Below are 14,519 nucleotides of genomic sequence, written 5' to 3'. Positions count from 1 at the left end.
CCAAACTGTGAAGGAGTGAGGAGCCAAAAATGTTGCACTAATCTTTAATATTTAATACAATACGTGGCAACAACATCAAAGAGTAATATTTGAAAAATATACTTTAATATCATTCATATGAATTTGGCATAAATAAAAGCATTTGCTATTTACAAGCTTTGTCAGGGAAATCCATCCATGTGGTGAAATGAGCGGACTACTGCTGAGAAAATACGGACTTCCTATGACTCAGCATCATAAGCTTCTTCCTCAGACACACAAGACCCATAAAAGTAAATTGGCGTCAAATATTAGCCTATTTGTCTTGATGACATCAAGAGAGGGGTGGCAAATTGGATCACACGCAGAGCCTTACCATTCATCAGTTTGTGCCCTCTCCCGGACCACGAGCATAGGCATCGATTACTGTGATGAAGAATGGTACTGGCTGACTCATCACTCTCTCCGGTCTCACTGGATACTTGAACTGTGCACCTGAGAAATAACTCTGAAGCTGCTTTTTCAATCGAACGCACTTAAGCTCTGATGTGGAATGATTGCCAAGCGCGCCGGGACTCCAAACAGTCAAATGACAGCAGGACCTGAGTTTGTCATGCGATCATATTGTCTGCCGGCTTTGTGAAAAAAGAAACAATTTCGTATAATGCCAGGTGGGGGTGAACCTTTAAGCACACCAGATGGATGCACACCCAAACAGCGCTCCACTCGGCACACGAGTTGGAAAAATAAATTCAAGGTAAACCAATTAAAAGGGTGACATTTCAATATATTGCTGAATAGCCTCTTTCTCCTCCAACGGGAGCCTCATCAGATTTAAGGGTCATGCAGCAAAAAAAAGGAACCTAATATAAATCTTCAAGGGATCTGACCTATTCTGTGGGATTAACGTATGCAGGTAAGGATGACACCACACACTAATGAATAAACTCGCAACAAATACAGTAATCCCCCGCTATTCAGAGTGGGATAGGGACTGGGCACTGCAAGTCATTGCCTATATTCATAGTTTAATCCATAAATACACCACAAACTTTGATCCCATAACATTTTAAAGTCTTTGTAAAGTGAAATTGTAAAGTTGTGAACAACCCTGCCAAATTTGAATAATTGAAAAAATATACATTTTAAATGAGGCTTCAAATGGGTGAATAATCAAACTGTTCTCTTTGCTCTGGAACATTGTGGGCGTGTCTGTTGAATGTGCTAAAACCACGTCCTGCTCAACTGTCAATCAAATAGCACTTCTACCAGCCTGGAAAAATATATTATACTGTATTTTATATTTGATATATTACATTTCCCTGAAGAAATGGCTTACAGATGTTTTGAGTTTAGAAAAATCCAAGCCATCTTTTGGCAGCTAGGACCTTAATAGCAAGCACAAAAATACATAGAGAACCACATATAGGTGAGTTTTAAGCAAATAATGCAGCTTTAAAAAATGAAACGTGAACCACGAATATGCGGGGGATTACTGCGCATCAATAAGCATTCACAGACTTCCCAGGCATTTACTGTATTATCAGTGGAATGGATTGTTCTGTAATTACGGATCAGCAGAAAACTGGAGGTTAAAGGGAGATGTTTAGCTTATTCTGAGATTGCAGTGAATAAGCACTGAAATATTATCCACTTAGGTGGTAACAAAGTCAGTGTGGTGGCCCTTGCCGCCTGTTGTCCATCTGAGTCACTCGGCCCTCCCTGCCCAGCGGGTGGTCCACACCCACTTGCTGAGCCGCTTCCATGGCGCTGTTCTTTCGGTGGGTGTACCTGATGATGGAGCCCTCTTCTGGATATGAAAGCGGTGACAGCGGGGGAGCAAACAGAAGAATTGGACGTACATTTACATGTTCTTTAATTCTATATCAAAGCCTTTTTATGTTTCATCATTGGTTATGTTCAGTATACTGAAGTGTGATTTTTTTTTGTCAAACTCTATGTGGTTGGCGCCAATCATACACAGATTTGAGAAATTGTATACATACACGACTAAAAGTTTGTGTTTACTTGGAAATGGTATGGTAGTATATATACTGTAAAGTATATCTACACACAGACACAATTCTTGGCACCCCTCTGTTAATGAAAGAAAGACTCACTGGTCACAGAATTTACTTGAATCTGACAAAAGTAGTAATAAATAAAAAAATTATGAAAATTAACCAATGAAAATCAGACATTTCTTTTGAATTGTGGTTCAACAGAATTATTTTTAAAAAACAAACAGGCCTAGATGCGAAAATGAATCATACCAAGAAAAGGACACTGTCCTTACTGTAAAACATGGAGGAGGCTCTGTTATGTACTGAGGCTGCTTTCCTTGAATATGTACAGGGTACAATGAAATCTCAAGACTATCAAGGTATTCTAGAGAGAAATGCGCTGCCAAGTGTCAGAAAGTTTTGTCTTATTCGCAGGTCATGGATCATGCAACATGATAATGACCCACACAGCTAACACACCTAAGAAGGGCTGAGCGCAAAATGTTGGACCATTCTGGTGGCCTTCTAGGAGCCCTGATTTAAATCCTATTGAACATTTGCGAGGCAGCACAGTGAGCAACTAGTTAGCACATCTGCCTCACAGTTCTGAGGTCCCGGGTTCAAATCCGACCTCACCTGTGTGGAGTTTTTATGTTCTCCCCGTGCCTGCGTTGTTTTTCTCCAGGGTACTCACTCCCACATTTCAAAAACATACATGGTGCGTTAATTGAAGACCATTGCCCATAGGTGTGAATGTGAGTGCAAATGGTTATTTGTTTATATGTGCCCTGCGATAGGCTGGCGACCAGTTCAGGGTGTACTCGCCCAGATTCTGCTGGGATAGGCTCCAGCATGCCCGGGAACCTAGTGAGGATAAGTGGTACAGAAAATGGATGGATGGACGAGCATTTGTGGAAGGAGCTGAAATATGCTGTGTGGAGAAACCACCCTTCAAACATGAGACAACCGGAGCAGTTTGCTCCAAAATACCTGCTGAGAGGTACAGAAGTGTCATTGAAAGTTACAAAAATCATTCGATTGCAGTGATTACAGCACAAAAAGTTGTGTAACAAATGCTTTAGGGTATCATCATTTTTGTCAAGGCCTGTTTGATGAAATTGTTTATTTATTTTTATTTAATTCTGTTGAACCACAATTCAAAAGTAATGTCTGATTTTCATTTGTTATTCTTCATTACATTTTTATTATTACTGTTGTCTGATTCAAATTATTTCTGTGACCACTGTGGCCCTTTTCTTTCATTAACAGAGGGGTACCAACAATTTTGTACACGTGTGTATATACAATATATACAGCTCTTGGGAAAAAAAATAAAGAGACCACTGCAAAACAATCAAATGTTAAGTGTTAATGTCATTTTCTGCGAACATCGACTGTATGTGATCATGACACAACACAGCAAGTAGTATTGTCCCCAAAGTTATTCTTGATTTGGAAGTCATCATTCATATTCATCATATTCATTCATTTTCTGTACCGCTTATCCTCACTAGGGTCGCGGGGGTGCTGGAGCCTATCCCAGCTGACTCTGGGCGAGAGGCAGGGGACACGCTGAACCGGTCGCCAGCCAATCGCAGGGCACATATAAACAAACGACAATTTGCACTCACATTCACACCTATGGGCAATTTAGAGTCTTCAATTAACCTACCATACATGTTTTGGGGATGTAGGAGGAAACCGAAGTACTCAGAGAAAACTTTTGTTGAATTGTTTAAGCTTGTAGTTGTCCTGTAATTTTTTTCCAGAGCTGTGTGTGCGTGTACGTACTATAAAAAGGAAATCCTTGTTCATAGAATGGCAAATGAAAAACATACACAGTTAAATTTTGTGTGCAAAAAAAAAACCTACCACAGGCTGAGTGTGACCTGGCTGTGCTCAGTGTGATAGACTGCAGAGGGCCGGAGGGTGGCACCGAGGAGAGCATCCTCATCAGATGGCTGTCATGGCGATCCTCTCTCACACACAGCTGGTCTACATTATGACACATCCAAGTTGGTGACACATATTGACAGTGACCCAAGCACACTGAAGATATAACAAACCTGGTGAATCAGCAGAAGGCCATGGACCTGATGAGATGTTGCCAACCTAGAAAGCAAGCGTACGAATAATTGAGTCATGGTTGAGCAGCACGGTCGAGTAATGGTTAGCACGTCTGCCACGCAGTCGAGAGAGGACTCCAGCTTCCTCCCACATACTAAAAAAACAAAAAAAGATTTTTGTCTATATGTGGCTTGCGATTTGCTGGTTTGTCTATATGTGTCTTGCGATAAGCTGGTGACCAGTCTGGGTTGTACCCGGCTTGTTGCCCAGTCACCTGGACCCTAATGAGGACAAACGACACAGAAAATGGATGGATGGATGGACAGACGGACGGACAATTTTTTTATGAAAATGGGTAACATGGGTCATGCCCATGACTCCCTGGAAGAAGAGATCTTATATCTCAATGGGACGATTCCTAGATAAATAAAAATAAAACACTCTATGTACATTTGCATATAATTTGTGTAATCCTGGTTGTTGTGGTAATTCATGTATTAAGCATAATTTCCTTTCACTTCCCAGGAAAGGCAAGTGCATTGTCATGTTTACTTGAGATATGATTTCAGAGAAAGCAACAAGAAACTTAAACTTAAAGTGCAGTGTGAGCTGGGCGGTGGCCGAAGGCTACGGAAGCTGGTTCCAGGGACGTCACTTCTCTGGTAGGGAAGGAGCCAGAGCTGGTGTGCGAGGTCGAGAAGTTCCGACTAGAAATAGTCGGGCTCGCCTCCACACACGACTTGGGCTCTGGTACCAGTCCTCTTGAGAGGGGTTGGACTCTCTTCTACTCTGGAGTTGCCCACGGTGAGAGGCGCCGAGCATGTCTGGGTATACTTATTGCCCCCCGGCTCGGCACCTGTACGTTGGGGTTTACCCCGGTGGACGAGAGGGTACCCTCCCTCCGCCTTCAGGTAGGGGGACGGGTCCTGACTGTTGTTTGTGCCTATGCAACAAACAACAGTTCAGAGTACCCACCCTTTTTGGAGTCTCTGGAAGGGGTGCTGGAGTGCGCTCCCGCTGGGGACTCCATCATTCTGCTGGGGGACTTCAATGCTCACGTGGGAAATGACAGTGAGACCTGGAAGGGTGTGATTGGGAGGAACGGCCCCCCCGACCAGAACCTGAGTGGTGTTCTGTTATCGGACTTCTGTGCTCATCACGGATTGTCCATAACGAACACCATGTTCAAGCATAAGGGTGTCCACACGTGCACTTGGCACCAGGACACCCTAGGTTGCAACTTTGTGGTCGTGTCTTGGACACTCGGGTGAAGAGAGGGGCGGAGCTGTCAACTGATCACCACCTAGTGGTGAGTTGGCTCCAATGGTGGGGGAAGATGCCGGTCCGACCTGGCAGGTCCAAACGTATTGTGAGGGTCTGCTGTGAACGTCTGGCAGAATCCCCTGTCAGAAGGAGTTTCAACTCCCACCTCCGGCAGAACTTCACCCACGTCTCGGAGGTGGTGGGGGACATTGCATCCGAGTGGACCATGTCTGTTCATAACTTTTATGGACAGAATTTCTAGATGCAGCCGAGGTATAGAGAGGGTCCAGTTTGGTGGCCTCAGTATTGCAGCTTTGCTTTTTGCAGATGATGTGATTCTGGTGTCTTCATCAAGCCGTGTTCTTCTGCTATCACTGGAGCGGTTCACAGCCGAGTGTGAAGCGGCTGGGATGAGAATAAGCACCTCCAAATCTGAGACCATGATCCTCAGTCGGACAAGGGTGGAGTGTCCTCTTTGGGTCGGGGATGAGCTCGTGCCCCAAGTGGAGTTCAAGTATCTTGGGTCTTGTTCACAAGTGAGGGAAGAATGGAACGGGAGATCGACAGACGGATCGGTGCAGCGTCTGCAGTGATGCGGACTTTGTATCGGTCCGATGTGGTAAAGAAGGAGCTAAGCCGAAACGTGAAGCTCTCACTTTACCAGTCAATCTACGTTCCTACCCTCACCTATGGTCACGAGCTGTGGGTCGTGACCGAAAGATCAAGATCCTGGATACAAGCGGCCGAAATGAGTTTCCTCCGCAGGGTGTTCGGGCTCTCCTTTAGAGATTAGGGTGAGAAGCTCGGTCATCCGGGAGGGGCTCAGAGTTGAGCCGTTACTCCGTCACATCGAGAGGAGCCAGATGAGGTGGCTGGGACATCTGATTGGGATGCATCCTGTACGGCTCCCAGGTGAGGTGTACATCTTGACACCTGTGAGCTAGAGGAAGGGGCTAGGGAGAGGGAAGTCTGGGCTTCCCTGCTTAAACTACTGCCCCCGTGACCCGACCTCGGATTAGCGGAAGAAAATGGATGGATCGATGGATGGAGGTTCAGCCTTAAATTTAATCTGAAAGCCTAATATTCCGTTTTATGAGTGTATTATTGCCGAGGCGCAACATTACATGTAAAGCACAAGTCACCCAAAAAGTTCAACAAGCAGATCAAATCTTACCTGCATCATTAAACTTCTGCTTTTCGCTGAGCGCCACTGCTCTGGAGTGATGTAGTTATCAAACCCATGACAGCACTGTGCAAAAACACAAGAGTTAAGGGAGGGACAAGCAACACTGTTTGTTTAACCAGTAACATCATTAAATATAAAGCGGACGTCATCTTATTACACAAAACACAGTGTTTTAATTTTCACCACACTGAGCTGATAACACTTCAGAATTCAGGAAAGAACGAGTAAAGAAAAGCCATTTGTCATTCAGTCAAGAACACACTTTTGTTTCTGCCAGTTTCATCACTACGCAGTAAGTCTACAAGCCCACTATTGCTGGTAAAGCAGTGCACGAGCACGCGCGCACACACAAACGAGATATCAGAAATCACACGCTGCTCTGATGATAATGTGCTCATGATGAGAAATGGTCTCAGAAGCCATCTGAGGATTAATTAAACACAAGGTCACATGGTCCTTTCTGAGAGCCTTTGCGTTATCAGACAAGTGTATCGAAAGGAAAACAGCAGTTCTCTGCAATGTTTAACAGAAACTCATGTCATGTTTTTTCACAGAAGTATCCAGTATAGTGGAACCTCGAAGTATATATATATATATATATATATATATATCATCATCATCATCCTCATCAGCCATTATCTATCCACTGAAGGATGAAGGCCTCTTCTTCACGTTTCCAACTACTACGATATTTTGCAATTTGTTCCCAGTGTATTCCGGTGTATTTAATGATTTCTTCTATCCATCTACTTTTAGGTCTTTGCCGTGGTCACTTTGTGTCCAGTGGTATCCAGTTGATAGTTTCTGTAGTCCACCTTTTATCGCCTCTTCGGGCAACGTGGCCTGCCCATTTCCATTTAAGGCTTTTTATTTTTTTAATGACGTCAGTAACTCATGTCTGCTGTCTTATCCAACTTGCATTGTCACGAATGCTTATTTTCAACATTTGGCGTATAACTTTTGCATTCGTAGTCCAAGTTTCACTACCGTAAGTGAGGCTAGGTAAAATACATTGATCGCAAACTTTTTTTTTTTCAAGCAAATGGGAAGATTGTTCTTGAATATAACACTAAGCCTTCCATAAACCTCGCAGGCAAGCTTTATGCGGCGTTCAACTTCAGTGCTTGTATTTCCATCCATTGTTACAAGTTGTCCTAAATAGATGTTGTCGACGGTGTCAAGGACATAGCCCTGCATTTTGATGTCTTTTTGTGGACAGTAACGATTGAACATGACCTTCGTTTTGCTTTTGTTCATTTTCAGACCTGTCTCTCCGGCTGCATTTTCAATAAACATCAGAATAATTAAAACAAAATTAAAAATAAGCAGAGAGCGTATTTCAAATTCCCCATCGCACAGCAAAACTGTTCCAGCACAAAAGGCATAGAGATCCACCATTCTGCATGGCCATGCAGCTGAACAGGGCAGGTTAAAAAAAAATAATAAAATGATGACCTCTCGAACATTTAATGACGGAAAGTTGGAATGTGTTTCTTTACCTGTCTGCTGCTTGCTGACAACAACAGTCCTAAAGTGACTATAACTGAACAATGGAATGAAAAAAAAGATAGGCATGGGCAATACAATTAGCTACATGAAGTGAAGGGACTCACCTTCGTAATTGCCATGAATACAATATTTTCAGGAAAAGAAGCATGACTAAGCGGGAAAATACAACAAATGAGCAGTTTCTGCAAAAAACAAGGGTCGGCCCCCCAGTCCCCCCCAAACACACTAATTTTTATAATTGAAAAATCTGCGAATAGTTGAATCAGTGGATGCCGAACTGTGAATATGCTGGGGTCCACTGTAGATGCAACTGTTTATCCTGCACCTATGCTGCCTGCTTAAATTGTTAATTAACCGATTTCAGTGATTCCCCAAAAGTGTGCGGTGGCGCATTTATGTGCTGTGACATGGAATTCAGGGTGTGCCATGGGAAATATCCAATTTCACTTCTTAAAACAATTATTTTTTTACAAGAAATAATTAGTCTTTACACGTCTTTTCAGCAAGTTTAAAAAAAAACGATAAACGTTCACCGATCCGATCAGAAGATGGAGCAATGTGTCTATTTAAATGACTTGTTCATTTATTGTATATACTTGTGCACTGTATCCTGTTGTATATTCAAACATATTCTCTGGCATTTTAGACAAAAGTTAAAACAACTAGAAGGCATTCAAGGATTGCCCACTGACATAAGTTTAGGTCAAACCAACATTACTACATGACAGAAATAATGGGGTGCTAATTTACTGGAATTATATTACTGCATTACAATTAAATTACTTTAATAAATGTTGTTAATGACATGCTTACTCTAACGTTCTCACTGTCCCGGCCATATGGACAGTTTGGCTTTTCCTTTTTTTTTTTTTTCCCCCCCACGCTGCGTTGCTTGAATGCGGCATGCTCCTCCTTGTTTACATTCTTCAGGTTCCCGATCAAATTTGTTGTGTTGAAGCATTTAGATGACGTTCCCCACAACAAGCTTCAGTTGTGCACAGACTGCAAATAACTTACGTGTTGTTTGTCTGAGACACCGGAAAATAGTTCCACACCGATGACTTGTTTTTTCACTATAAGATTGAAAAAAACTTTATTGGCCGTCAGATAGTTACAGATGCCACTATGCCACAAGACATGGAACAAGGCTAAAAATAAACAAGCTTTTGGATTCATACGCGACGGCGACGTGGAGTAAATGTCTTGTGCGGAGCCGATCGATGACGTCATTGATCGGATCGGCGAATTATGACATGAAAGCCGATCGGCCGATCAGCATAAAATGCTAATTATCGGCCGATACCGATCAGGCTGATCAGATTGGTGTAAAGTCTACAAATAATGTATCTGTGTTTATCTATACATGCCATAAAATGACAGTGGCATAACGACAGGCAGAACAATCCCTGGAACTGCCATCAATAATACATTCTTTTTCCACACCAGCTATGCAATGAATTTATTCTCCACTTCTGATGTCACACCAAGACATGGGGGGTGCGTGTCAATTTTGGTGATGAAAAAGGGGCGTTCCAAAGGCAGTTCCTCATTTATTGCTCCAAAATGGAAAAGGCTGCCAGTTTCATTTTCTTGTGCAAAAAACCTGTTACTGAAATATGGACCATTAAGACCTCATAGCTCAATTGACCTGTGTATCCACCTGGTGCCATTTATACAACAAATTACGTCTGTGAGTATATCAGCTTTGTGGTAGTAGATTTGTGAGTAAATTGAGTTGAGATCTACATTTTGTGACATTTTTGTTTGGTGGTGTGCTGTGAGATTTTTCTCATCTAAAATATATATAATTTGGCTCAATAAAGGTTGTGAAAGGCTGACCTTGTCTCCTGAATAGTACTGGTGATGTGAAAGCTTCAGTACCTGTTTTTCTCCAGAAGGTGACCTTCCAGGTAAGAGTAGTTGCTGAGGAGTGGACTTGAACTCAGTGTCCACAGGGGGCGTCCTCTCACGGGGCCAGGTGAGGGAGCACTGCATTAAAGCCTGCCATTGAGGTTCGGGTCCCGGAAGCCCGTCTGTCAGCGCTTGGTCCTGACTTGCGAGGCGATCTCCACGCCTCGTGCTGTCCCTGCCTGTTTCAGAGGGGTGTTCCTGAATAGCCGAGGTGTCCCTCAGGGCCCTGCTTTGGATCACACTTCTGGGCGTATCATAGTGTAATCTGAGCAGGCTGGAATTCTGGCACTCATCACTAAACCTCTGAGATGCTTGACAGATGCACCTAGAGGAACACGAGGGGCCATCACTGTGCTCAAGGTGAGGTGTGGACTGGGAAGGTGAAGGCGGAGGATTGGGGGGAGGAGGAGGACCGGGTAGACTGGCCACGGAGCCAAATTCCTCCCCTGCGCCCTGAGGGGCTATGTCCACACTCCCTGTACAGGAGGAGAAGCTGCCTGAGCTCCCGGTCGCTATCCCAATGCCGCTGTCCAACGAGCTCTGACGCCCACTGTCATGGAGACCACGCGGATGGAGTTGTGTGGAAGATGGACCACAGTCTCCCATCACAGCAGCATAGAGGCGGTCATCCGAAGTGGTCAAGACCTTCAGCGTGGACGAGCTTGACGCCGTCTCGCTGGGGAGGTGCAACTTCGCTAACGGCTCTGCCCAGAAAGTACGTCGGCTCCCGTAGCTGGTGTCTGACTGGCTGGAGGAGGAGCTGGAAATGCTGCTACGGTCGTCCCCGGCAACAGATGTTCTGCAGCTGTAAGTGGAGGCTGAGGAGAAAGCCATCAAGAGCTGTTAAGTGACCATTCCACAGTGCTCACAAAGACTCTCTTTCATGATTTCTTGTGAAGAAATCATGAAAGCGTTCATCCAAAACATGATCATAGAGACGAGTGGACCTTTGTCTTTTAATAAGACCAGGGTGGCTTCGTAATGACTCTGCAATTAAGACTTACAAGAACTTGGGTTCTCTCCGTCAAAGAGGACGCAGGACTATTGCATTCAAAGGTGGACGTCTAGAGCAGAGCTTCTGAAACTGGGGCCCAAGGACCCCTGGACTGTGAGCTGTAGTTTGAGGGTTTGCAAAATAACTTGCAATAAATAATGTAGTAGCCTTTAAACAGAAATGTATACCTTGGGGAGATATGGTAAATCAACTACTCATTCCTACCTGCCAATTAAAAGCTCTGATATCATTGTGACGTATCATCACATAAATCTGAGATCCCTGTATGAATAAAGTCTTTCAAATAAAAGGCATATTATTCCAGGATTAGAGCTCTATTATATTTTTACAACAACAGGTGTTTTTTTTGTGTGTGATATTATAGTATTTAGAGTACTGCATGTAGAATTAAGTCATCTTTTACCGAATAAAGGCGTACTATTCTGACAATAAAATATGACTTTCTTCCTCTGTTACATTTTTACTTCAAAATAATAATTTTGCTGGCACATTGGACAACTGGTTAGCATATCTGCCTCACCATTCTGAGGACCCAGGTTCGAATCCGGCCTCGCCTGCGTGGAGTGTGCATGTTTTCCCCGTGCCTGCGTGGGTTTTCTCCGGGCACTCCGAAGGTGTGAATGTGAGTGAGAATGGTTGTTTGTTTATATGTGCCCTGCGATTGGCTGGTGACCAGTTCAGGGTGTACCCCGCCTCTCGCCTGTAGATAGCTGGGATAGGCTTCAGCACGCTTATGACCCTAGTGCGGATAAGCGGTACAGAACATTTACGACTTTATTCTCATAACATCAGTACAACTTTTTTTTCACAAAAATAGAAAACGTTTTAAATTGGATGGCATTTGGGTGTACAAATGGTTGTTATATTTAATTGGTGCGAGGATTATGAGAGGGTCTTTGGAAACTCCTTTACTCTCCACTGTAAGGGAGATCCCTGGACCCAAAAAGTTTGAGACCCCGTGGTCTAGAGAAGATTTACCTGTGCTGCTCGCTAGGCTGCAAGTGGACAGCATGCTGAGTCTTTTCTCCAGCTCTGAGGCTTCCTGGTTGATGCGTTCTTCAACTGCTGCCGGGTCAGCATTGAGGTTCTCTGATTTGATATCAACAGAGAAAAGCATATTGGTAAACCTCTGTGTGAAGAAATGTATAAATAACATATGCTCCACAAATAATGCAAAGGTGTGCCAATGTAAGTAACTTTGTATTCAGTATTCCTTTTACATTGTTCAATCACAATTCATCTCATTAGAAGGTCCCAAGTAGAGCGTTCTGTACAACCTCTTTTTCCAGCCCACTACAATGAATTCCTATCCAAGAAAAGACAAGAGAAGAAAACGTACATGCTTAAATGTTCCAATGGAAATGTTGCTTTGGGCATTATATTTTAAAAGTTATTTAGCCAAGTTAAAACTAATGTGGTCACTCATGGTGTAGTGGTACAGTCGCCTGACTTTGGTGCGGGCAGCGTGGGTTCAGTTCCCTCTCAGTGACAGTGTGAATGTGAGTGCAAATGTTTGTCCGTGTCTATATGTGCCCTGCGGCTGACTGGGGACCAGTTCAGGGTGTAGTCCGCCTTTCGCCCGAAGTCAGCTGGGATAGGCTCCTAACCAGGATAAGCGGTGTTGGAAATGGATGGATGGAAAACTAATGTGCTGGATTCAAATTAATTATTGTAATGCCGTGCTAAAACCAAATTAAACTCATGTCGCACGTCTGCATAAAGGTGAGGATGAGGTTAGCGTGAGCCACTGCACATTGCAGTGGGTCATTTTGTGCATATAAGTGACAACAACCCCACCCCCGGATGTGTGCCTCAGGTCTGTAACAGCTAATGCGCAACGTGCCCATGCCAAGTTTCTTCACAACGCTTTGTGAGGTGTCAACTGACATCCCTCCTAGCATTGCTAGGCTATACTAATTTTAACAGCAGTGAATGTTCCCAGCCAGGTCCAACAGCAGACAGTCTTTACATTTTTTATTTAGAAAAAAATGTGAAAACAGCCCATCACAAGCACTTTTAGATTAACACATGATGTCATCACCAGCATGCCACAATAAGATAGATATTTACACATTTACAGTTAATCAATAACTCCCTGAAACAGTCAATGAAAACTCTACTATGTGAAGGCAGATTTTTTGTTCCATGATTTTATTTGATATCATGAGGTGCAGGTTTCCTTCGTGTTGGGACCAGCAAGTTTATACGAATACACTGGTGACTGACGCAATGACTGCATTAACCTCTGTTATGATTTTGTGTATTGTGTATCATATTACCAATAAACTAGATCCAGGCCAGAATTTACATTACTTGACAAGTGGCAGTACACTAAGTGTGAATATCAGTTTAAATAGTATTGTGGTGCATAAAGAGGTCTCTTCCGGTGTTAACACGCAGGGCAGTCACAGTGGAACAAGCATGTTTGTTTCTATAAAAAGCTATTGTCAGATCTTTGTTCCACATCCCGTGTCTCTACTCAGATGTCACAACACCGCCTGTCTTTGCCGTACGGTGTCTTAGAAATGCACGTGAACTTAGCAACAAGTAATTTCACATGTACAAAGGCTTGGCCCACTGATCAAAGGTTGATACTGAAGGGCTTTGAGTATGTGGCGTGTCCGTTAGCCTGACACCTGAAACAAATAGTGAACCCTTAACAGGCCACAAAGCATGCATGTGCGTGTTCACCTGGCCGGGTCGGTCGCAGCCCATGCGGGACCCTGCTGGGGGTGATGCCCCTGACAATGCAGTCAAACAGAAAACTGATCTGCTCCCCATCTGAACAGGATAAGAAGAAAACTCCTGCCCCTGCGGCATACAAGAAACATAGCAAGTTAGAAAATAAAATGAATACAGTATATATTTCTACTTTTATTTATTCAGGGGGGGGGGGGGCTATCTTTTCCAATGACACCTTGATTACAACAAAATGTATTCGTACAATATACATATATGGTGTAAACATAAAGCAGAATTACAAAAACAACAATTTCAAAAGGTATATGAACTTTCAGAATGCACGGAAGGGCTGCACGATTATAGCCAAAATAATATTCATGATTATTTTGATCAATATTGTAATCACAATTATTAATCATGATTATTCCTCATTTTCGGGAAAAATCTTTATTTTTATTGCACTACTTTTTAACAAACAATATGTAACAGTTTTGAGTTCAAAATGAATCTTTATAATAAGAATAAATGACAGATAATAATTTTTTTAATTGTTGTTTTTTTTTTTTTTTTTACGGCAGTCAGGTAAGCCGAAAAGTTGAAGTCGAAGCAGCCACTACTTCTTCTTTTCCTTTCGGCTTGTCCCTTTAGGGGTCGCCACAGCGCGTCATCCTTTTCCAGGCAAGCCTATCTTCTGCATCCTCCTCTCGAACACCAACTGCCCTCATGTCGTCCCTCACAACATCCATCAACCTTCTCTTTGGTCTTCCTCTAGCTCTCTTGCCTGGCAGCTCCATCCTCATCATCCTTCTACCAATATACTCACTGTCTCTCCTCTGGACGTGTCCAAACCATCGAAGTCTGCTCTCTCTAACTTTGTCTCCAAAACATCGAACCTCATTTAAAA

At 43.3% G+C, this 14,519-nt stretch overlaps 1 protein-coding gene across 4 annotated transcripts in view; it reads right to left on the bottom strand.

Moving 5' to 3' along the window:
- Positions 1-30: 30 nt before the first annotated feature.
- The window catches only part of dok7b (docking protein 7b), a 30,775-nt gene continuing 16,286 nt past the window's right edge, over positions 31-14,519 (bottom strand). For 3 of the 4 annotated variants that reach the window (XM_061769657.1, XM_061769655.1, XM_061769658.1), the window contains 7 exons: positions 13,625-13,744; positions 11,912-12,022; positions 9,889-10,736; positions 6,487-6,561; positions 4,049-4,094; positions 3,855-3,977; positions 31-1,789 (listed from right to left, as the gene is read on the bottom strand). In XM_061769657.1, coding sequence (XP_061625641.1) covers positions 1,650-1,789; positions 3,855-3,977; positions 4,049-4,094; positions 6,487-6,561; positions 9,889-10,736; positions 11,912-12,022; positions 13,625-13,744 — 1,463 coding nt within the window. In that variant the 3' untranslated portion in view covers positions 31-1,649. The remainder of the gene's footprint in view (positions 1,790-3,854; positions 3,978-4,048; positions 4,095-6,486; positions 6,562-9,888; positions 10,737-11,911; positions 12,023-13,624; positions 13,745-14,519) is intronic. The other variant, XM_061769656.1, reaches the window with a different exon arrangement.

This window comes from Phyllopteryx taeniolatus, chromosome 4 (assembly GCF_024500385.1).
Source record: "Phyllopteryx taeniolatus isolate TA_2022b chromosome 4, UOR_Ptae_1.2, whole genome shotgun sequence".
In the NCBI taxonomy this organism is placed as follows: domain Eukaryota; kingdom Metazoa; phylum Chordata; class Actinopteri; order Syngnathiformes; family Syngnathidae; genus Phyllopteryx; species Phyllopteryx taeniolatus.
The sequence above is the reverse complement of the archived record's forward strand: the minus strand, read 5'-3'. Positions and strand labels throughout refer to the sequence as shown.